Source organism: Antedon bifida, chromosome 5 (assembly GCF_963402885.1).
Source record: "Antedon bifida chromosome 5, ecAntBifi1.1, whole genome shotgun sequence".
In the NCBI taxonomy this organism is placed as follows: Eukaryota; Metazoa; Echinodermata; class Crinoidea; order Comatulida; family Antedonidae; genus Antedon; species Antedon bifida.
Genome location: NC_136230.1, coordinates 9,589,203 through 9,612,415, shown reverse-complemented (window position 1 = coordinate 9,612,415; position 23,213 = coordinate 9,589,203). Strand labels below are relative to the sequence as shown.

The following is a 23,213-nucleotide window of genomic DNA, read 5'->3' as shown; positions in this document are numbered from 1 at the left end:
ATTTCAGATATTGCTTCCGCGTCTTTTCCTGTATTTAAGTATTATTTTGTTAACGGACGAATGCCAGTAGCAGAATGGTTGAACAATTTCCCATTTCTTTTTTCCTTGTTTTGTATCCAAATATTAACCACTTTCACTAGTTTATATTAGTTTGTTCTTTTGTGGATATCAGGAAACCTGACGGAAAATCCTTGCATTTTGTGTGTCTAGTATCAGTCTAGCTAGCAACGTCAATGGCTTCTTCACAGTGAATGTGATTGTGACATAAATAGTGAATCCGTTTTCCGATTTAAAAAGAAGAAATAAAATGATATATAAAAAGTAATTTAACATAACCGTTACATGTCATCTCTAGCATTTGGCCTATTTTTGTTTTATCAGGTTCATTCCTTAAAAAAATAGAAACATTATGTTTTCACTTCTAAAAGGACAAAATAAACGGTTAAATTCAACCAACAACCTATTGACAGTCAATTTGACTTTTTTTTGTTGCTTTAAATTAGTTTTTCAGGTAAATAATTTTTTTTTTCGATCCAATTTTTGGTCAAAGTTAATAACTATTATGTGACATTAAAATAAGTAGTCAACAAAAACATTCAAACAAATTATTTTTTCAGGATAAAAAATAATGTGCTCGACATACCATACTGAGTATGGTATGTGATATTTTTGCGATATTCGGAAATGTTCTTGAAATAATTCCATCTACATAGGCCTAAATGGGTCTTGCGTGACAAGAAATCTCTTCTTGCAAGATCCTCTGTTAATGGTATTGTTGTATTGTCTCATTATATATTACCACTTTTTTTATTGTATTGTTTTACCATTGATAGAAACTAATAGATGTTGAATAAATGTTGAATAAAACCTGGAGGGGGTGTTGTTGAGTGCTAGGTTGTATGTCCAAACACGACCGTGAGACCTACAGTAAACTTGACAGCTCAATATGATTGCTCAAAATATTAGCCTAGACTCAGTTTATCCTCCTCGTCTGGATCAATCCTTTATGGTGTCTCAATTGCAACTGGTAAAGGATATTAAGTGTACATACTAAATCGTCATACCATTAGGCATCTCATAACTGTAATTAAGTGTACTATCTCTAAAGTAATAGGTCCGTTTCGGCTTTTGGGCCTACATAAGCCTAAGGTATACATTCTAAGTGAAACAAACACTCAACAATATTATGACTTTTTTTCGATTGAAAGATGATACAACAAAGAAACAATAGGTTTTTTATACTCATACTTTTAATAAATAATTATAATAACAATACACACGACACTTTGGAAAAATAAAGGCTATAAACTATATACAATAATACCAATAGCATTTTGAACGCCCAGCATTCAATCAACTAAAATAAAAAACATTAAAAGCTGGACTTTGTTGTTAACATTTTTACGGTTATGAATAATTCCTGAGTATTTCTATCAGGGGCGGATCCTAATGCTGAAAACCAGGATCGTTCCCTTACATCAAACATAATTCCCTTTTTTTCCTGTAACTTTTTTGATGACCGTTTAAATATAGTTTTTAACTACTCGTGCTTAATCATCAACAACCACTATACTCCCAACCCCCAACCACCTCTCCCCTCCTAGAATCCGCCCCTGTCTACCCTGAGATTGGTTACAACAACATTCAGGCCTAGGTTAGAAAATTCGTTTGTATTGGTTTATGCTAGAGGGCGTTTCTATTGAATATCCGCTCGAGAATACCCATACATTAACATCAGTGTAAACATTTTATACAATTGGGTATTGTAATTATTGTTAATAATTATATTACAGTCCATTTTTTATTTATAAATTAGACAAAATATCCCATTACGTGAATCTAGAATTGCTAAAATTACAGTAAGTTTACAAAATTGCACAATCCGTATAACTACATAGATTAAACATACCACAGACATGAATGAACTTTGGTGCTGCTCACTTAAGGCCTGTTCAGGCTTAGTTATTTAGCCGGGAAAGTTGGTGACCTCTACCCTCCAAAAATAGCGCTTTGGCCCATGAAGACATCTTACCCGGGTAAAGCCTGAATTAGACGTTTTATTACTCATTATTTACCATAACAACTGTTGAAATGTCTTTCATATGGTTCAGGCTTAGTTATTTACCCGTGTAAGTTGGTTCATGGTCAATGTTATCGCTATTATCGTTAACTTACACGGGTAAATAACCAAGCCAAAAGTCAAATAAATATTATATAGATGCATAAACACGTTATTGTGTTCATCATCTACTTTTAACTAAATTTAAATACAGAAAGCCGTCTGGATCTGATTTCCACTGTGGATATGCTACAGTGACGGAAGGGGTGGCGGTGGAACGTTTTAAAAATACATTATAATAATCCGGTGGTTTCCCCATTTACCCCTGTGCCATCTGACGATACCGCCACTGCGCAGTGATTGCTGCGCCCGGCGCAGCCACTCTTCGTTCGCACAGCTTGAACTATCACCCAAAACCCACCTCACACACATCTCCATTTCACAAACATTTCCTAAGACCATGAAAGTTTTAGTTTTTAACTATTTCTTCCATGCAAAGATTTTCAAAACAACCCAATCCCTAATCAAATTCGCGCCTTTTTTTTCTAACACCACGTGCTCTTTTATATAAAAATATAATATTGCATATTATAATAAATAATGATATTTAACGACGATTTACTACCGTACTATGAACACAAAATATTAAACGGTTTAAATTGTATATCTACACACATACTTTTTTAGATGTAACATGCGCAGCATGGAAATTACAATTTGTTATTTGCTACACGTGTTTTGATCACTTGTATGCAAATTAGGCATCGTGTTCGCATAGCCTACGCGTTGATGATATCACACTGAAATCACGCCTGTTAGATGTTCTATGATTGCCAGCGGTTTAATCATCGTCGACGGAACGTTACAGGCTTCCATCACTGGTCATTCATTCTATGATGTTACATAATCTTTTGTAAACCTCACGGAACGTTTACGGTCAGTTACGGATTTAACATTTCCGTGTTTGCTAATTGCTAGATAGCGTGTTTCGTCGATGTCTACTTGACGACTGTAGTGGAGAAATGAGTTGTAGTAATCTTCCTTAAATTCACAATCCTTCGTCATTTGTGTCTGAAAATAAACGTAACAAGAATATAAAATGCAGAACACATATTCCTAAATAAGATACTGATATATGTAAAGCTATTAACATAGTCGAAGTGCTAAATATGCCTACTAATGACGGGAACCATAGCCAATTTTAGGTACGTCTGCATTTAAAAATAACATATGCTATGTATACATAGGCAAATCCTATGATACAGTGTGACATGTGACATCTGAATTTTGGAAGTATATGTAACTATGATAATTTCCATGGCATTAGATTGTTTGAGTCTTCCTAACCCTTTTTTAGGAGAGCGAACAATTTGAAGGGGGAAACTTAATTTCCCGTGAAACGAACGAGGGGGAATATTATGCAATAACAGTCACTCTTATTAAGGGGACACTCCTATTAAGGGGACACTTCAAAAGTAAACCGTTTCAACAACTATACTCACAGAGCTGTATATTTCACCCGTCTCGTTCATGGCTACGTAATAACCCGTTTTCTCGCCTCTAATCGTCACAATACCCGTAGCATGGGAATCTATATTCAGGTGAGCTACAAAAGAAAAATAATATGTTACTGTGTGTTCATGCCATGTTCCATGTTCAAATCAAACATATCAGCTGAAGCAGGGCAACCTAACAACTGGACACTGAGCTCGCCTTGCCAAGATGTATGAACTCATAACAGTCTTTTCTTATGTCTGGCTGCGACAAGTAATGTACTATGTATGTATCCTCCGCGGTGTCAGGTGTCTGTTAAGGGCAGTGGAACTGATGTCGCAGTCACATAAAAACCGTTTGATCTCCGGAGCTCAGCATCCTGTTATTATATTGCATCGGCTGAAGTACCGTATGTATATACGGATGGCTGATGGGAACGCAGTGCCCAATAAAACATAACGCAGACCATTGTTTTGTCCGGTAGCCGGAACTTTATGGTAACGTAGTTAGTACGTTTTATTATGCCAAATTGTAATGAAACACCCAAACTACCGCTCATATGCAAATATATCAATATGCTTGAGTTGTTATCGATTTTTAATAATGTGTATATCATTTTATTGATGTGGTTCTCGGAACTACAGCACTGAAACGTTACGTTATCTAATTTGCCTAGCCTTCTTTTGAAGTGCGCATGTGTAGGCATGATTACGTACATTTCTTTAGTTGTGGATTGGGCACAACGTTTTGTTAACGTTATAGTATGATACAGTAATATCTTAAAATGTACCGTATTATGTTTTTGTCAAACTCAGTCAATGTGGAAACGTCACAATCTACCTAGTCTAGGTTCTAGCTAGACCGTAATATAATTATAGTAAAAAGATAAATATCTCCACATATGGCGTTTCATACGTATGATACTTGAGCTCACACTTAAGCTTGGTTCCCACTAGAACGTAACGCAAGTACGTAAACGCAACGCAAGCAAAAGTTCGAATAATCCATCGCTTGTGATTGGCCAATTCACTTACGTTGCGTTACGTCCTTGTGTTGCGTCTCTAGTGGGAACCAAGCATTACTTTCCAGACAAAAATCGAAACGCCGGTGTGTGGACTAACATAAAAAAGACAATACAAGGGAAGTCTAAAACAGTGCATTATAATATGATACAGTAATAGCCTAAAATGCTTATGCTTTTGGCGAACTCTCGGAATGCTTTCCATCACTGTCGAATTATAATATATTCACGCTATACCATGTGAATTCATGTGATTAATCTTCATGTGTAATTCCTTATAGTGATGTTTACTATAAGATTCCTCGCAATTTGACTCATCTTCAATGTTTGTAACTAAATATAGTAATCAGAAATTCATTTACGAGTTTACTTTACGATCATTCGATTCATTGACGTAAGCTCCGAACTGATTCGCCTTGTTGTAAAGGTACACAACTCGTTGTGTAAAGATAATATTGTCCCCATGAAAAATATTTTTGTTGAATGTACCATTTTAATGTCAAATAATAGTTATTTACTTTGACAATAAATTGGACCGGAAAAAATGTACTTTAATTTAAAGCAAAAAGTAGTAAGTAATACTCCATGCTGGAAGTCAATGGGTTTTTGGTTGAACCGTTTATTTGGTCTATTTTAAGTGATTTATTAAAGTTTATTTTATTTATTAAACTGCAAAATGGCCTGTTCTTTTTTACCTTCATTTGTCATGTTTTTTTGGGGAAAATACAACACAAGGACGTAGATGCAACGCAAGCGAGTTCACCAATGACAAGCGACAATTCACATAATCCATCGTTTGTGATTGGTCAAATCACTTGCGTCTTTGCGTTACGTCCTTGTGTTGCGTCCTTGTGGGAACCAAGCATTACTAATGTACTGTATCTCGATCGATCTTTTTCAAATTTAAGTAAACATTGTACTATACACCACATTGTTTTGATAGATGTATTGTATCGAAGTATTAAAACCACAAAACCACAGTAAATTATATAGCTCCAAAGTAAAATTTAATGGGAAATAATATTATAAACCAAAAAGTGTAAGTTGAATTAACACACCGGAATAATATGTCATAAAATATTAGTATACAATCCAAGTATTGCTTCTTGTTTGTTAGAATAAATGTAAGGTACGGTCATTTTTTAAATAGATGTTATTGTTTGATATATTAATGAGAAAAGCAGATGTGAGGTAACTAACCGGTAGGCGGTAAACCCCTGTTCCTGGTTTATTTTTAAACTTGGTTCCCAATAGAAAAAAAAAATAAAAAAATCTTGCCGCAACGCAGCGTGAAGCTTGGTTCCCACTAGAACGTAACGCAAGGACGTAAACGCAACGCAAGCGTTTTAACCAATGACAAGCGAAGTTATAGACAGTTAGCAATCACAATCGAATAAGCCATCGCTTGTGTCAATTCACTTGCGTTGCGTTACGTCCTTGCGTTGCGTCGCTAGTGGGAACCACGCTTAACGCGCAACGCAAGACAATACTCTTCTCTCCCACTAGGACGCAACGCAGGGACGTAAGCCTGAACGCAAAGGAATTGACCAATGACAAGCGACAGTTTCAAGCATCACTTTTGGTTGGTTCCCAAAAGACGTAACGCAAGGACTTGATTTGTCCAATCAAGCGATACATGTCGCTTGGTCAATTCGCTTGCGTTGCGGCTTACGTCCTTGCGTTGTGTCATACTCAAGCTTGGTTCCCCACTAGGGGCGCGACGCAAGGACGTAAACGCAACGCAAGCGTGTTGACCAATGACAAGCAACAGTTCAAATAATCCATCGCTTGTGATTGGTCAACTGTCGGAGGTTACCGCATATAGTTTGAAATAGTGGTACATATGCAAATAGACCTTACCAGATGAATGCATCTGAATATATTCACGCCTTGTGCGCAAAGTTCAATCCGTAAATAGATGAAATATTGTCAATAAATTGCTATCAAGTGATTTTCAAATGCATTACCATGAGAAGTTATTATTCAATTTTAATTAATACTGCATAACAGACACATCCCGAAGGCATTCTATTTCGAGGAAAAGGACGATTATACGATTTCGTAGAGTGAGTCACTTATTTGTTTGTCGATTCGTAAATCAATATTAAGAATGGGTACTAAGTGCTGAGAGATTACTTCGTTAGCCCAGAAACGCATTTATTCCATTTACAGAAACAGTTAGTTCTGCTAATTGGCGATCAGTTAAAAATGAATGGCTGTAAACATTGACGTGTCATCGTCTAATTTGCGCGTATTTATAAGGATGACCACGGGGCAGACGACAAAACTTTTTTTGTTGTTGCATTTATAGCTTCGTATTTCCGTTTTAACTTGATTATTTCTCCATCATCGCATAAAATGTATTTATTAACTTGCGTCAATAGTTAAACAAGCCGTGAGAATTAATTGGTTACTTCAAAACAGACTGATAGATGTTTATTTCTGAATTAAGACGGTCAAAATGATGACGACACAATAACATCAATGACATTTAAGATTGCTCACGCGATTTGAAGAATAAGTCGGTCAGTCGACATACAGAGAACCTAGGCTAAATATGGACATTGGTGTATCATAAAGTACAGTTTTCTTTGAATTGTACATCGATACAAGCCGCATATTGATTGGTAAAAGGTGACGAATCTTAATTAAGATGATAATATGAGGCCTATAAATAACGACGTGTCCCTATCGTATTGAGTAACTAACTGACTCCATCATCTACTCGCTTCAGGACTAATAGTCACTATAATTCTACATCACCCTTATTATGGACACCCTCGGGACCTAACAAAACGCAACGTTGCGTTCTAGTGGGAACCACGCTTTAGGGTGTTCTACAGTGGCGTAACGCAGATGCCTGAGGCCCCGTGACCCTCCAACGCTGGCTGGAGGCATCGGGCGTTTTTAGCTTTTTCGACATATTTGAATGCCTGACTTTTCTTCTTGGTACTGCTCAGGGGCCCTATAAGCTCCGGGGCCTCTGGGTTTATCCAGTGAGCGCTCATAGCCGTTACACCACTGATGTTCCATGAATGACCTTATATACCCCTAGTTCTTTTCACGTGTTTTGATAGAGATGTCTCCTATATAGGAGGGGTTCTACTTTAATTACATTACAGCGTCACAAACATCACATGCATCATATAATTTTTTAAGTTAGTGTAAATCACATCGAAATTGTTCTGATGCAAATTTCACATGTTACGATTTATCACGAGATACGTCAGTGCCGAGTTGCATCGAACACGAAGATAATAAATACAAGATGCTTAGTAACATATTTCTACCACGTGATAATTTATCAATGTAAAATAACTAACGCAATATAACACTTTTTTTTTTAAATTTCAATTTTTTAATGTTGTACATTTCATGCAAAAATACAATTTTCAACCATGGAGGTATAACAACTGATGAATATCTTCTGTTGCAACCAATTGCAATTGCAATTATTTCTTTCCAAAACTTAAAAGTAAAATGACTTAGTATCTTACACATACTTTTGTATAGTTGAAATTATTTCATCTAGCACAGCATTAGTATAGGCCCTATGTAAATATATTTCAAACCGTTTAACGCCGGTATTTATTACTGGACAGTCAAGCCTTGAAGTTCAATGACAGGAGTGGATTAATAATGTTTTCCCTACGTTTTTGGAAAATACAGACAACGGTAGTGTCCCCTTAGGAGTGTCCCATGAATAGGGGTATAGGCCTTATGTGTAAAAACATTATTTCCCCTCGTGTTCGCTCTTAATAGGGATGTTCCTTAAATAGAGGTATCCCCTGAATAGGGGTGTACCGAAGGAGGGGTTGTGTTCCTTATAAAAACACGCCAATTGTTATTACTTGAGGTTGCCGACACTAGGTCAAGGCAGATTATTATTACTATTACATCTGATTTAATTCTGACTCATCTGCCTAAAGTTAAGCCTTAAGAAAATAATAATGACCCGGAAGGATTACTAAAGTATGACAAACGACCGATCCAATTGAGACATCGTCCAACAACCAATCTTGGCTTCTGTTTTCTTCTGCCGTAAATGATATTGTTTTCTTTGATGACACATTTTGTCGATATTTTGATTTGCAAAGGTTATTATCCGGCCTGTTTACTGGGAAAATCATACAGGCGTTAATTAATGGGTTAACCATGAGTGCCATCAACGTATACCTCTGTTCGTTGCTGATTACGTAACAGAGGAGTTTGAGAGTGCCATGCATTTTACCGGGGTAGGGTGTACTGGAAAGCAGGAATGAGAACCAAAGGCCGGGCCGGGCCACCCTGGTTCGGAAAATCCTGTAGAAAAGAGAGTCGTTTCAACTGGAAAAAATAACTAGCCTAGTTATTTTTTCCAGTTTAAACGACCTAGTAGGAAAGTATCAATGAACTTACGCGTTTGCTTAAGTTGGTAGAATGTTGGGAAAGTCCCCCAGCTGATTTCTTAATGTTCATTCATATTATAGCATAGCTATTATGAAGCCCTAATATTGAATATTTGATTCAGTCACACAGTTAACTGCTCAATATTATGACAATTTTCATCCTATTTATTATTTCGCATTTTTGTTTTAAATTCTCGAGTTCTAATCATCTGTTTATGCTTATGTGTATTTCTCTGGGTTCGACTCTATATGTTAACACACAGTGCTGCACTATTTAAGTTTGGTCTTTTTTGTTAGTTCCCATATATCGATCAGATGGCTATCATGCTGAAAACACGAATTCATATGAAACCATATCGCAGATACAGCAGAATGGAAAAATGCGGCCGGAGCCCTGAAGCCCTTTCAATGTAGTTAATTTGATATAGTTGCCACTGTTTGGCTTTAAAGATGCCCGTTTAAATGTTTTTGCTGAATATGCCATTTTAATGTCACATAATAGTTATTCACTTTGACCACAAATTGGATTTAAACCTGTAATTTAACGCAAAAATGTCAAATTGATTAGTAAGTTTAGGTTGAATTTAACCGTTTCTTTTGTCATATTATAAGTAAAAACATTTTTTCTGGGTTTTTCTATGGAAGTGATTAAAACGGCCTATTCTAAGTTTAATTTTATTAATCTTCATGTTTCATGTTTTTGAAGGACAATACATCTTTAATACTTTAAAGTCAAATTCATTGATAATGTATGATAGTTCACAACTTATTATTGTTATTGATTCTGTAACTCTGCAACTTCCCACTTCCACGGTTAGTGTCAAACCACAATAATACCACACAGGTACGACAATAAACCGATGTGGTCATAGAAAAGGATCTAAGTATATAGATACATAAAACACAAAGTGCATCTTACCTAAGCTATCACGTTTTGATTGATCTTACAAAGTTGTTTGTGTTATTATTTACATAAATATATTGTTTAAACATAATAATGCCCCGAACGGCGCCCCGTAAAAGTAGGCGTGCAATGTATGGTATAGGAATACGGTACTTTATCCATCTTTCTGGGTAATAATAATAGATTGATAGGGGGAGGGGGGGGGGGGGGGGCTACCATGCATTTTGACGAGATTCCGACATAACATATAAAGTTACGTGACGACAAATATTTCACCGCAATTTCACTTTTTCAATTACCAGTGGTAAGTTTACTTTTATCACCGTCTGATCCACTCTCCCCCTGCCCCCACCCCCATTGCTAATCACAGATCAACTTACACTTAATCCCGATATTGCACCCGGGAAGCATGGCTTCATAGGGAAAGTTTTCATGGTGGATAGGAATCAACTTACCCAGGCAAATAACAGGCACATAAATTTACACTTTCCACGAAACTCGTTATGTGAACTTACGCGTGGTTACTGACAAAAACAAGTACAGGCTCATATCCGAGTCCAATCGGATATTGCATCGCGCGTAGAATAACAGTAGGATTTGGGGTTTCCGGAGTTGGCCTGGGTTTGGTTAATATTTATTATTCGTAAGATTTAATGTTATTATTATCTATTGGAGCGTGAACATTTCCAATGATTGACAGTAAGTTGAATGTTAATCATTTAATAAAATAGATTAAAACATTATTAATTACTGTCAACAGACACATCATACTTGTCACCAAGACATGCACTTATTACATTATTTCTAAGCTGTGCGTCATGTAGTAGGCTACCTAGTAGGCCTACGACTAATGTTCCACTAGAACGGATCTGTTTCCTGACATAAATGCCAATTTAAACATAGTGCGCAAAGTTTAAGCTTCTATGTACTTTTTCAACATTTATTGTCTGTTTCATATTATTTCTGTTAATGGGGTTGTCCAATGAACCAAAACCTGTTATGATCAGTTTTGGTTGTCGCGCTGCAGCTGGTGGAGTTGCACGGGGCTAAATTACGGTACTGTTAGATAGTTCAAAACTCAAATTATTAGTGGTATTGCAAATATTGTTATTACAGCCATTGACTAAGAAGATGACATGACTTCTGGTAGATGCGAATTATGTGACTAGAGTAGGAAATGACATTAATCATGCCTCAACCCTCAACCCTCAAATAAGGGGCCACTGGGCATTGCTTTCATGTTAAGAATAGGGGATCAATGCCGCGAATGATACACATATTGACTCTGGAGGCTGTGCAGGGTTTATAACATTGACACACATCCTTTACAGTACTATAGTAGGCCTACGCAGATCTACTCATGACTCGAGGTCTTCAGCCAATTATTGATAACATTACTGAAAACATTATATATACAGTATCGATAATTACTTATGAAATGCAAATTGTGTAATAATATGTTGCCTATAGGCCCTGCTAACTCTAACCTTAATATGATACTGTAGTATAGTATTGTAGGCGCCACATACAGAATGTGCCTAGACATATAATGATGTATGTGGAGATACAGTACAGCCATTCTGCAGTGTCTTCGCACAATACATTGAAAACTGCCATTATTATTGATAATCATTGCAGTATAGTCAATTTGTCTAACTTTTATTTGTGTTATACATTTTACGAATTCTTTCGGGGGTTGTGGGTAAAGTTCGATAATGTTTTGAAATCACTGATATCAATTATTTAAATAGGCCAATTGGATAAATAATCATACGCGATAAAGGTACTTATATGCCAATTTGATAACAACAACAACCATTCTCATAGGTCATGGGGTTGAATATTGCTTTAATAGGGTTTACAATGGGCAATAAGCAAGCTAATGTTACAGATTATACTTAAGCTCTGTCTACACTATCAAACTTTATGTGACAACAAAATGTGCCTATGATTATGGACATGATGATATCATATCACACCATATTAGGGCACATCACACTTCTTTTGTCAAACTAGTTTGGTAGTGTAGACAAATCTTTATATAGGAAAACAATTACATAGACCTTATGTACGTCTGTAAAAGACCTTTTTAAAGTTGTTATCGTCTTCCATTTGTTCAATGTAGTTTAGACAACAGTATAATAGAACATATATGCTATGCTGATATGATGATCAGGGCTGATGGCATTATCAATCGTTATTGCATAAGTAAAAATAGTACTTAAGTGAAAACCGAGGTTCATCAAATCGGTTCTTTTAAGAATAGACTTGTCATCTAAGGTTATTTGAAAACCGACGTAAGCAAAATCTTTGAAATTAAAACAAAATCACGATGATTTCTTTTGCTAAGCACGTTTGGTAGGCTATATTGACATACCCGGCCACGTTCTAAATATTAACCAAAGCTCTGTCACTAGCTACCGTAACAGGTTCAAAAGAAATATTTCAGTGATGATCATGATTTCAGTTGTTATAGCACATTTTACGGCTACTGCGTTAATGTTCTATCGTTAGTGTCTCTAGTTTATGATTTTATCAATACACCCTAACAGACGGTTATTATTGGTATCTATCTGAGAATATCCCTATATACAGCCATTACCCACAGTTTGTATTTATTTAGGCCCCTAGTCATATTTATTTAAACATAAAAAAGGAGTTTTGTAACCTAATAAGCCACTTACTGTATATCTCGTTTTTCTCGTGTTCGTTTGATGTTACAGTTCCATCCTCTGATATTGCTAGATAAAATTGTGTTCGAGCATACAGTTGTTTTGTAATCAGTTTTGCCTCTCTCTTGGATTCCATTGGTGCTGCAGCAGTGTCACGTAACTCCAAAGAGAAGACTGCAAAATAGAAAACGGTCTTAGGCCTTACTAAGGATCTAGAATTGTGGAGTTGGGGAGGGGAGGAAGGAATAACAAGCGCCGAACTTAACCTAAAAGTTCTATCTGTTGCAATGTATTTGCAGGTCTGTGCCTTGTTGAAATCGGCTATGATAATAAGTAGGCCTATAATCCAATCGTTTGACGTGACTTACACCAGTGTAGACCGAACTCTATGGCTGATTACACAAATACGTTGGTTTACTTGGCAGAAATTCAAGCGCACGAAGATGCAGCGCTTGTCTAAGCACTACGCAATTGCTTAATGTATGCTCAGTCGCTCGCGCAACCCCTACAACACCCTATCTATCTTACCGTACTCTGCAAATTAGAAAAGTGCGTTGTATCGTATAGACTACACCCTGATTTATGCTCACGTCGGGACACACCGTTGTCTGCCAGCGAAGATCCTATTCTGACAGTTGATTGAAAGTTCTTATGTACTTATAACCAGTTGAGGTATGCCAATGTGCATATTTCTATACATTCCATAACTACGGAACAGATGGCTAATGAGACTGGGATAACATGAACTTGTTATCACCCTGGTTACAATGTGCGTGACTATGGCAATCTAGTTTGGTTCCCACTCGAAAAAAAGTAGCCGTATTTGCACCGAGCGCAGTTACTTGACTTAAGGAATTGTCCACATGTCTAATCAGATTCCTTTATGTTTACATCGTTCACCAATATTTTTCTATTGGTTTAGGCCTAAAGACAGCCCTAAATTGCCTATCGATATTAGAGCATCTAAGCCCCGACTAAAATTAGGTATCTCGTCCCTACTACTTTGATCCCGTTTGCTAATTATAGCCTGGGTATACTCACTTACACGCAGCGTATAGTATTAATATCCAACATCGTTTATTCGCGTCCATACTTCACAGCGTCCAGATTGAAATGTATTTTTTATGCGGATGTACGTTTTGATATTGCATCCAGTCAGTATAGTGACGTCATACCTTCATGTTCCAACATGTAACATAATTATTTAATTTTTTTTAAAAATACAATTTTACTAACAGTAAAATAATTTAAAATGATTGTTTAAAGCTGTTTTTGTTGTATAAACCTTTATCTTTAGTTATAACTATCGTAAGAGTTTGTACTGATGACATGTGTAAACAATCTAATAATTGTTATCTTTATATTTAGCTGAAGGCTTTGTACACCCACTCATTGTGTATTGATAGCTTATTCCACTTTTGACCTGTAATTATTAATATTATCCTATTTGTGATAACATACCTTATGTTTCGTATATCAAACTATTGTGTAACAAGTAGGTCACTCTAAAGCCTGGTTCCCACTAGAGACGCAAGGCAAGGACGTAGACGCAACGCAAGCGAGTTGACCAATCACATCACGTCTATGCGTTGCGCCTCTAGTGAGAACTTGGCATTAAAATCCTTATGTATAATGTTATCATCAATTTGATAACTACTGTTCTGCATAATGGACGTGTTAATACGTGGCAGAGCTGAGTCGTTACCAATACCAAACCAGAAAGATCATTGGTTCAAATCTTGCATTTCCGCTTTATGCTTGGTTCCCACTAGAAACGCAACACAAGGACGTAGACGCAACGCAAGCGAGTTGACCAATGACAAGCGAATAATCCATCGCTTGTGATTGGTCAAATCACTTACGTTGCGTTACGTCGTTGCGTTGCGTCTCTAGTGGGAACCAAGCTTAACCCACATGCGAAAGTTCGATAATCATCAGGATTGATCAAACTCATGCGTTGCACGTCACATCGTTGCGTCCTAAAATGTCCAAAACCCAATTTAATTCATTAATTTAGTAGGTTGATTTACGTTTTCAAAGCGTACATTTGTTTGAATGGGGACTAATAGGCCTAAACCCGTCCGACATAACTCTTTTCATTTTCTTTTATAATTATGTATAAAAAATAAAAAGTATTAGTAAATGAATTACAAGTTTATTAATAAGCCTAAATATGACGGAAGGTTTCCTCAATCGGTTTTGTGTTGCGTTGGCGTGTTACGCGTACGTGGTGGTTGGCCTATTGGTGATCCGATGGGCGTTGTTGGTTTAGCTTTTCTGGTCTGGTTACCGGTACCTGGTACACTGTTTGCCTCAACAATATCTTAACACAAAATTCAGTAGATTTATTGGGGTATTTCAAACGGAGAAAGATAAATCTATTGTAGGTTTACGTACGTATCCTTATTTAGCTTGAATATATTTGATTTACAGCACTGGGGGCTATCAACATTCCTCGAATGTAACGTTCGATATTTCTACGAACTTACATAAATCTACTATCGTTAATTTTACCCTTTCACCGTGTAATAAAACGTCAATAAAATGTGAATAATGTAACAACTAATAAAGCAATAGACCTCCATATATCGCTTGACGTGATGACGTAATTGGGACTTTCCCCTTTTCTGACCTATTTTAATAGTACTGCAGTGAGTTGTGGCGCTCTCTACTTTTTTTATATCACAAAATGAGGAGTTATGCGTTTCTTATGACTGAATCTGTATTTATATTCTGTATTTATATCATATATATTTCTATATAGAAGTATTTTAATAGGCACTGGCCATGTCGTCAATCTGACGATTATGTTGGCTCAATTGGAAATATATGAGTGATCATTTAATCTTCAGGCTAACTTTAGATTGAACTTTGTGGAAAGATGGGTAGACTATCAATTATAGCGTTAGCCTACGCAAACAAAGAGTTAATTAACACAAATTCGCGTCGATTTTCCAGGGAATATAAACCGTGTTGAAAGAGTGTGGAATAAATCTTTTATTTAAGACTGATGTAAAATAAATACTAACAATACATCTCGCATACTTAGTATTTGAACTGAGTTGAAAGAATATGTTACTTGTTGTGGACCCATTTCTGCTGGTAAAGAAAATACCGTTATTGCATGCAAAATACGGTATTTTAAATCCGTATTTCTTTAACAGAAACAGGCTAACAAGAACCGATTTTTAAAACCCCAATTGATTCTAGTCTCTATCGCCAAAAAACAGTTAAAAAACTCTTGGAGCAATTTTTATCTGCAACGAAATCTTTAAAAGAAAAGCATTATTTTGATGGGTGTTTTTTCAGTAGAAACAGGCCTATAGACATTTCTGTACATTAGATGCAAATAAAACAATTCTCACTCATTTAAATAGAAACAAACAACAATATATAATGTATGTTTGTTTAATCAAGTACTGTTGGCATTGAATATTAATAATACTGTTCAACAAAAGAATTATTTTTATTTTTACAATAAATTTATATATCTTGTAGGAATACATAATACTGCATTTCATTTTAGATAAAAGATTGTTTAAAATATGTAATATAAATTTCAAGAATTAATATAAATTAATTTTTAATTAAATAATCGTAACAATTAATTTAATATACTATTTTACAGTAATACATATATATTTCATTTTAGTTACATTTAATTACAATTGTTAAAAAAATATATATTAAATTTTACTAATTACAATAGGAATATGCTGTTGTACTCATGAACACAAACATGTTTACTGTTCGATATACATGCAACCAATCACAATAATTAATTGTAAAATAATTAATTCGAATAATTAATTAAATATACTGTATTTTAGTAGTACATAGGTTAAGTAGAATCAATTTTTTCGGGATACCTCTATTAAGGGAACACTTGTGAAACGAACGAGTGGCAATATATGTTTTAACACTATGGCCAAACCTGAAGGTGTCCCCTTAGTAGAGGTTCTACTTTATTACAGATTGAACTATGCTAAAACTGTGTGTTCATATATTCTTGTTTCTTAGGTGTTCATAATAAGCTACAGTTGTTTTCAAAGCATCTTTCATTGAAATCAATGGAGCATAACCCAAATCTTTTTTTGCACGTTCACAGCTATAGAAATGATGCGTACCCGCATACGCTATCCGTACTGGTGTGAACGTAGACTTGTGGTCCATTACTGGTCGTAATATGAAGCTTAAAAACTGCACGAGCATCGCAAGGTAGTAGAGGAAGACATACGGAATGTGATATTTTGGAGGTTCGTAGTTTAACGCAATCAGAATTTGTGACATGAAATCCCAGAATCCTATTGGTTCATCATTTGTGATATGGTATGCCTAAATAAAATTTTAAACACATTTAAAAAATCAATCAAAATAGGTTTAAGAACAAATTTAATACAATTAAATCAATACTGTAAAGCTTGGTTCCCACTAGGATTCAATGCAGGGATGTAAGCACAAGTCGCTTGTGATTGGTCAACTAGCTTGTGTTGCTCTGAAATCCTTGCGGTGCGTCCTAGTGGAAACCAAGCTTCACAACCTAAAAACCTGGACCCAAAGATTTCACAGGTTAAAAATGTCTCATATTTGGGGAGTGTTCTTTATCTTTTTTTTTATGTCAAACATACCAGTTACACATCTAATTTTGAGGGGAAGTGGGTGGGTTGAGAGGAGTGGTTGGATGAGGTCGAGGGGTCAATTGTATATTCTGTATGGAACCCACAATTAAATTATTGTTACCTTTCCACTATTTTTGTTACTCGTGTCCAAATTCTTAGCAGCCAGTATGTGACCATGTACAACATTTTCAACGTAAGTAAAATCCACAAGGTTCTTGCCATTTCTGTAAAGAACAAATATGCTATGCTAGTATTAATTTTATTCCAAAAAAGTAAACTTTTTAAATATAAAGATAAATATATTGTTTGAAGGTTTGCATGGCGAAATCAAATGTTGATATAATGTTTGCGGTACACCACGTGTATTAGTTCTGAAAAGAACTGTAGAGTTTCTCGACGTTTCGATCAATATACTTGGATTGTCCTCAGGAGTGAATCTCACTCCTGAGGACGATCAAAGTATATTGATCACTCCTGAGGACGATCCAAGTATATTGATCGAAACGTCGAGAAACTCAACAGTTCTTTTCAGAACTAATACACGTGGTGTACCGCAAACTTTATATCAACATTTAAAGATAAAACTACTATCTAGTTCCCATTCAGATTCAAATTCATTGACAAAATGTTTGCAAGATATATACCCTAATAGGCATGTTCATATATGTTCACAGCTTTATTCACTTTGTACAGATAAACACATTTATTCATTTGTCGTAGGCCATTTACCCTATTGCAAATTTTAGTTTTCCTTGCTTAGCTGTTTTAACTATCGTTGGAACCAATAACGGATCCCTTGGTCCAAAAATGCCATGTGGACGAATGGCAATGGTCAAGAAATCATTGCTCGGATCACTGGCCTCTAAAACAATCTGAAAAATAATGAAAATTATGACAGTAATAAGAATTTGATAACTGAAATTGAATTGTACAGTCAACTCTCCCAATAACGAACATATTTAATTATTGGGCTGGCCTACAGTGTGTAGATGCTGTATTTTTTACATGCAAAACATCTGTTCACTTATTGGAAACTCATACATTTTCATCTCCGCGGATTGGAGTTACTGTAACTATATCTTGAATTGCCTTAAGTTCGGCGCTTGAACCAACACTGGAGAGAGGTGCGTCATGGGTGCATCATTTACAAATAATTATTGACGCAGAGGTGCATCAAAAAACTTAGATTGTACGTCACATCAATGAACAATGGTGTGTCAATGTCCGTCACTTTACAACCCACCATATCATGAAAAACATGATCACAGTGCATCAAAATGGGTGCGTCGTGGTAAGTCATATTTTTGACGCACGAATGAGTCATGGAATTCTTAAGACGCACATTGGACAAATGACGCACCTCTCCCGGGGGTCATATGGTGGGTCATACAATTGTGCAAAAATGTTCTACCACTTTGTTCCTTTTCAATACCTAATCACATTTAGTAGAAAATAGTATAAAACAATTTGTTACATACTTTTTCTTGCATTATTTTTGTTTCTGTATAATAATCCATTGGTTTTCTTGCATATGGCAAATCCTCTGTTGCAGCCTTTAGGTCAACACCCTCAAACAAAACACTAGCTGAACTTGTCAACACTAGCTTCTACAATCATCAGTATAACAAATCATTTAAGTCATTTTTTCCCAACATTTTACGGCAGAAATGATGAATAATGCATGAAATTTAATTATGGCATAAAGTAAGACCTTATAGAGGGCGACTATGCAAGCATAGACATAAATCGATTTTGTTAACAGTTTTCTGCAAGCCATGTGCGACTGAAATGCTCGGTGTTTTGGTTGCCTTTTACTTGGAAGACAAGGGTTTGAAACCCAATGATATGGTTTAATTTAACAGCGGGCATATGTTATATTTAGGGCACAGGTGAGCTAGCTAGCAATTCTTTTAACAAACAAAATAATGACTGTATGTTGGTGTGCATACAAAGTAACATGGTAATTGAAAATATATTTTTGGAAGAGAATAAGTACCTTGACAGATGCTGTTTTGCACGTTTTAACAACATTTCTAGTGCCTTCCACATTCACCTTGTAGAAAAGTTCTCTGAAAAAAGTCACAACAATGCAGTGATTAGAATAACCCTCGACCCCTAGATAACTATTCCGATACAATGTACAGTAACATGATTATTTAAACCTGTTCAACCATGATACCTCTGTGGTTCAAAAGACACTCTCCCTGTTATTGAGAGCTCCGAGACAGTTTATCACACAATCAATACCGTAAAACATTTTTTATTCAACTTCTCACTAAGATGTACATAACACACATTTAGTGAAGGATGGGACCAACAGGTGGTAAACACCTAAAACAGTCCAATTGCACAATGAGACCAGTTACGATCAGTGGCTGTGTGCATGTACGGTCCCGCATGGCTGTGTATGGTCCCACATCTAGTACACCGGGGTAACCCCCTACTCCTCTCAAGATGTACTAGGTTCTTTAAATTGCACAGGAGCTAGATGTGTACACTGGGCCTACAGTTTATATATGGTCCCTATCCTAGAAAACTCGTTCTACCACCAGAACCATGGAGCAAGTGAGCCTCGAACCCTTGCCGATGTTATGGCATTGTAATGACGATTCTATTGCTTGGCCACTCACTCGCTAATAAAATACCTAATCATAAAATATCTAGTGTATTTAAATTTATCAATGACTGTACATCTGTGTGTCCCTTAGAGGGCAATGTTTTTATTTTCATATGCAATACTTCCTATTACATCTCGGTCATGTGACTCATACACAGTAAACCGTCTGACAGCCTAAATAGTTAGTGCCGATGAAGAATCTTAGGAGGTTCGAAAATTTCACTCAGGTACGTGACATTTTTTTCTTGTGTGATCCAGTTTAATTGATGATTGTATAATTATGCGATAATAAAGTTAGAGTTTATCGACACTATGACTATATATTAATATACAAACTGTGCAGCAGTCCATTAACTTACTTGTTTTGGCATGCTGATGATGGAGATGCACAATGAAAGACGAGATCAACACCTTCTAAGGCTGGAAGCAACTCCTGAATTTAAAAAAAAGTCAAAGTGAAGTTAAATTCTTTATTCATCCCACGTACTGTAGGGCAATGTTTATTTTTTTAAATATTTTTCAAGATACTTTAATAATATCTAAATATGTTCAGAGTAGCATTTTTTTCTTCCTTTGGGATGACTGAAGCACAACTTGTTAGCGACAAGGACGTATCCCCATACTTCAGTTTGGGTTTATTAATTTATAAGCAATCATAGTTTATAAATCCATGATATTATTAGTTATCCGCTTGGTATACCAAGCGGATAACTCCTTGTAATTGTATGAGATCAATATTTTTTTTCTGTATTATTCTTCTTTCCTTCCTTCCTTTTTGTGAGTCGTGTTCCTCTAAAATGTGTAAACATAACATTTCATAACTTTGACAACATATGGGCATTTACGTGAAGTTGTGCACCTCCTATTTTTGAATGACGTCATAGTTGCGCAACGTGACTTATGCGCAATTTTATGAATTTCAATGATTGATCATAGATTAAAAACCAAAAGTCATTTAGTATTGACACTTTGACAAAATTTAAGTCATATCAGGGGCAAACTTTCTACGGATTAAAAATGGCATGTTTGACAAGAAGTTACGCGCGCATGCGCATTTAAAATTTCAAAATGCGCAAAATTAATTTCTAATCAACTTTTTACGCGTTTCTTGTCATTTTGAGCATGTCAAAAATTCCCACGGGCGCGCAATTTTTTATGCGCGCGGTGCGCACATAGCGTTAAAAACATATTTTTTTCTCTTGAATTATATTTTTCAAGCCTTTCCCAGTGATTTTGAAAACAATTTAGACCTTTTCCAGTTTAAATAACGCCATACGAACACGTTGAATTAGACAATTCGTGCGCGTTTTTTATGAAAAAGCTTAAAAAATCGTCAAAATTATGTCTTTTTTTAAACAGTCATAGTTTCTAAAGTAAACCGTTAACCGTTTATTTTTATTACAAAATCTAGAAGTTGATGAGTTGTAGATATCGGATCATGCATCAATAAGGCTAAAAAAACATTGTGACGTCATCGTATGGCCACACGAATGTAAAATATAGGATTTTTGTCTCTTTCGTTATTGCTCATCACATTCAATGGAGCGCATCGCGCTTATCTGTATTCCTTTTTCTCCTACATTTATATATTGTGTAGGTCAATCAACTTTCTTTAGCATGAGATAAAAATATTTTAATTTTTATGACGTCATCATGCCTAAAAATTTTAATTACGTGGGTCATTAATTTCATCTTTACAGTAAATTTTAATCTGTAATAGCTCGTAAGAATAAAATGTGATAATCACGATTAAAACGTTTTCTGGAAGCTATTGGATTGTAGATACGAATTCATGTAAACATTTTGCCAATCGGATGTTGTGACGTCATCATATGGCCAGTTGAATAAAAAAAGTCGTATTTTCATATTTTGCGTAATAGTTCATCACATTTAAAAGGGTGCGCATCTATATTTTACGTATTCAAATTTCTTCTACACGTTAATATGTTGTTCCTGAGATAATTTCCTTCTGAAATTGCTATCTAAGTGTTTCATTTTGATACCGTCGCCATGTTAAAAATTGGAATAAATGGCGGGTCCCGTAATTTCACCTATTCTACACTGTATGTAATATGTATACAGCTTATACTGTTTGCATGTATATACTATATGACACAAAATTCAGCACTAACAGCATGTCATATTCTTCAGTTCTTGTCATAATGCCATAATCTTTATCTGTGTGCAATATTCCAACGTATGACGTGCACGTGGCGTTTGTCGTGGTGCGGATAACTAACTCGTCAAAGTGACGAGTTTCATGTCTAGTTATTTTTATATGTGTGCCATAATTCATTAATCAGTCTCAAACAAATATTATACAACAAATTAGCACCTCTGATTGACACAAATCGCCAACATAAAATTGAACATCTTCATTATCAAAAGTTTGTTTGACATCAAATACTTTGACAATGTAACCATCAACCACAAGTCTCTCAACTAAATGCTGCCCGAGGAATCCACTTCCTCCTATAACAGTACATACAACCTATAGTAAAAAAATATATATATTATTGTTAGTCGCACGTGAAAGATAGATACCGGATTGTTGTAACATAGTCAATATAAAGTTGACTATGGTTATAATTGGCTGCCAACAAAAAGACCAGAGATGGGGAACAGGCTGGACACACAACAACCATTTTTGCATTTTCAATTGTTGCCACCTATCAGAATCACATCCTATACTGCACTGTCATAGAAATATTTCTTACAAAAAATGCTGCTCGACATTTTAAAATTAATCATTGTTCTTTCTTCAGATATATTTATGATTAATTATTAAAAAGATGTCCTTTAATCTAAAAAATACATACAAATCAAAGATAGTTCTTTATTTGTGAATCACATGCCCATTTAAAAATGGTCAATTTTGAATTTTAATGTGCTCTGTGTGTGTGACCTCAACCTATATGGGCATGCAACTGAATACCCTCTAGAGACGTGACTTCAATGTGGTACAAGTGACAAAATTCTTCCACAATCTGTTGATTCGCGTCAACCAATCAAAGGGAGAGAATCCAAAATCGCCCTCATAGACTCTCTTTTCCCAGACGTGTTTTGGGTCCAGCAGCTGGGATCTATGAATTATAGTCGAGTTTGCAAAGTCGCATGCAAAGTCGCAAAACTGTCGGCCTTAGATACTATAACTGCTGCTTGTTTTATATCTGAATGAGTAGTCCTCATGGGACGTAACTGGCTAGAGCAGCAGCGTGAAAATACCAACAATTAACGATATTTTAACTAATTTAATATTACTGAAGTAATGTAGTAGCCTAGTACCATTCTAAAAAGAGCAACCTTTAAACTCGACCCACAAACACCCTCTACTCTGCAAAAAGTAGCGCAGATAATTGATGAATACGAGAAACTAAACTGGGGAAAATGTGTTTTTGTGTTTAGCGCCACCAACTATTATAAGAATAGATATTAATTA

The 23,213-nt window shown here is 35.7% G+C and overlaps 2 protein-coding genes across 4 annotated transcripts; both read right to left on the bottom strand.

Annotated features, from left to right (window-relative positions):
- Positions 1-1,599: 1,599 nt before the first annotated feature.
- Positions 1,600-13,640, bottom strand: LOC144842698 (fibroblast growth factor 9-like). Of its 3 annotated transcripts, none has more exons than XM_078699231.1 (4): positions 13,580-13,640; positions 12,551-12,712; positions 3,562-3,665; positions 1,600-3,130 (listed from the first exon to the last, which is right to left on the bottom strand). In XM_078699231.1, the coding sequence occupies exons 2-4, from the start codon at positions 12,672-12,674 to the stop codon at positions 2,951-2,953; spliced, it is 408 nt and encodes a 135-aa protein (XP_078555357.1). In that variant the 5' UTR covers positions 12,675-12,712; positions 13,580-13,640; the 3' UTR covers positions 1,600-2,950. The 3 variants fall into 3 exon arrangements, with proteins under 3 accessions (XP_078555357.1, XP_078555355.1, XP_078555356.1); XM_078699229.1 differs by having other exon boundaries at positions 13,584-13,632; XM_078699230.1 differs by lacking the exon at positions 13,580-13,640 and adding an exon at positions 13,067-13,281.
- Positions 13,641-15,932: 2,292 nt separating this feature from the next.
- Positions 15,933-23,176, bottom strand: LOC144842677 (sterol-4-alpha-carboxylate 3-dehydrogenase, decarboxylating-like). The gene is made up of 8 exons (XM_078699199.1): positions 23,060-23,176; positions 22,110-22,265; positions 20,134-20,207; positions 19,154-19,226; positions 18,636-18,764; positions 17,887-18,029; positions 17,279-17,381; positions 15,933-16,873 (listed from the first exon to the last, which is right to left on the bottom strand). Exons 1-8 carry the CDS (start codon positions 23,060-23,062, stop codon positions 16,538-16,540), a joined length of 1,017 nt encoding a protein of 338 aa, XP_078555325.1. The 5' UTR covers positions 23,063-23,176; the 3' UTR covers positions 15,933-16,537.
- Between the last annotated feature and the right edge of the window lie 37 nt (positions 23,177-23,213).

Excerpts from the sequence above, each read along its gene's own strand:
- LOC144842698 (XM_078699229.1), bottom strand. The coding sequence starts at position 13,629 with ATGGACGCGAATAAACGATGTTGGATATTAATACTATACGCTGCGT. Across the intron at positions 12,713-13,583 it reads ATTAATACTATACGCTGCGT|TCTTCTCTTTGGAGTTACGT; the intron begins GTAAGTGAGTAT and ends TCTATTTTGCAG. Across the intron at positions 3,666-12,550 it reads CGAGAAAAACGAGATATACA|CTCACCTGAATATAGATTCC; the intron begins GTAAGTGGCTTA and ends TTTCTTTTGTAG.
- LOC144842677 (XM_078699199.1), bottom strand. Across the intron at positions 17,382-17,886 it reads AAACTAAAATTTGCAATAGG|AAATGGCAAGAACCTTGTGG; the intron begins GTAAATGGCCTA and ends TGTTCTTTACAG. Across the intron at positions 16,874-17,278 it reads GTAACAAAAATAGTGGAAAG|GCATACCATATCACAAATGA; the intron begins GTAACAATAATT and ends AATTTTATTTAG.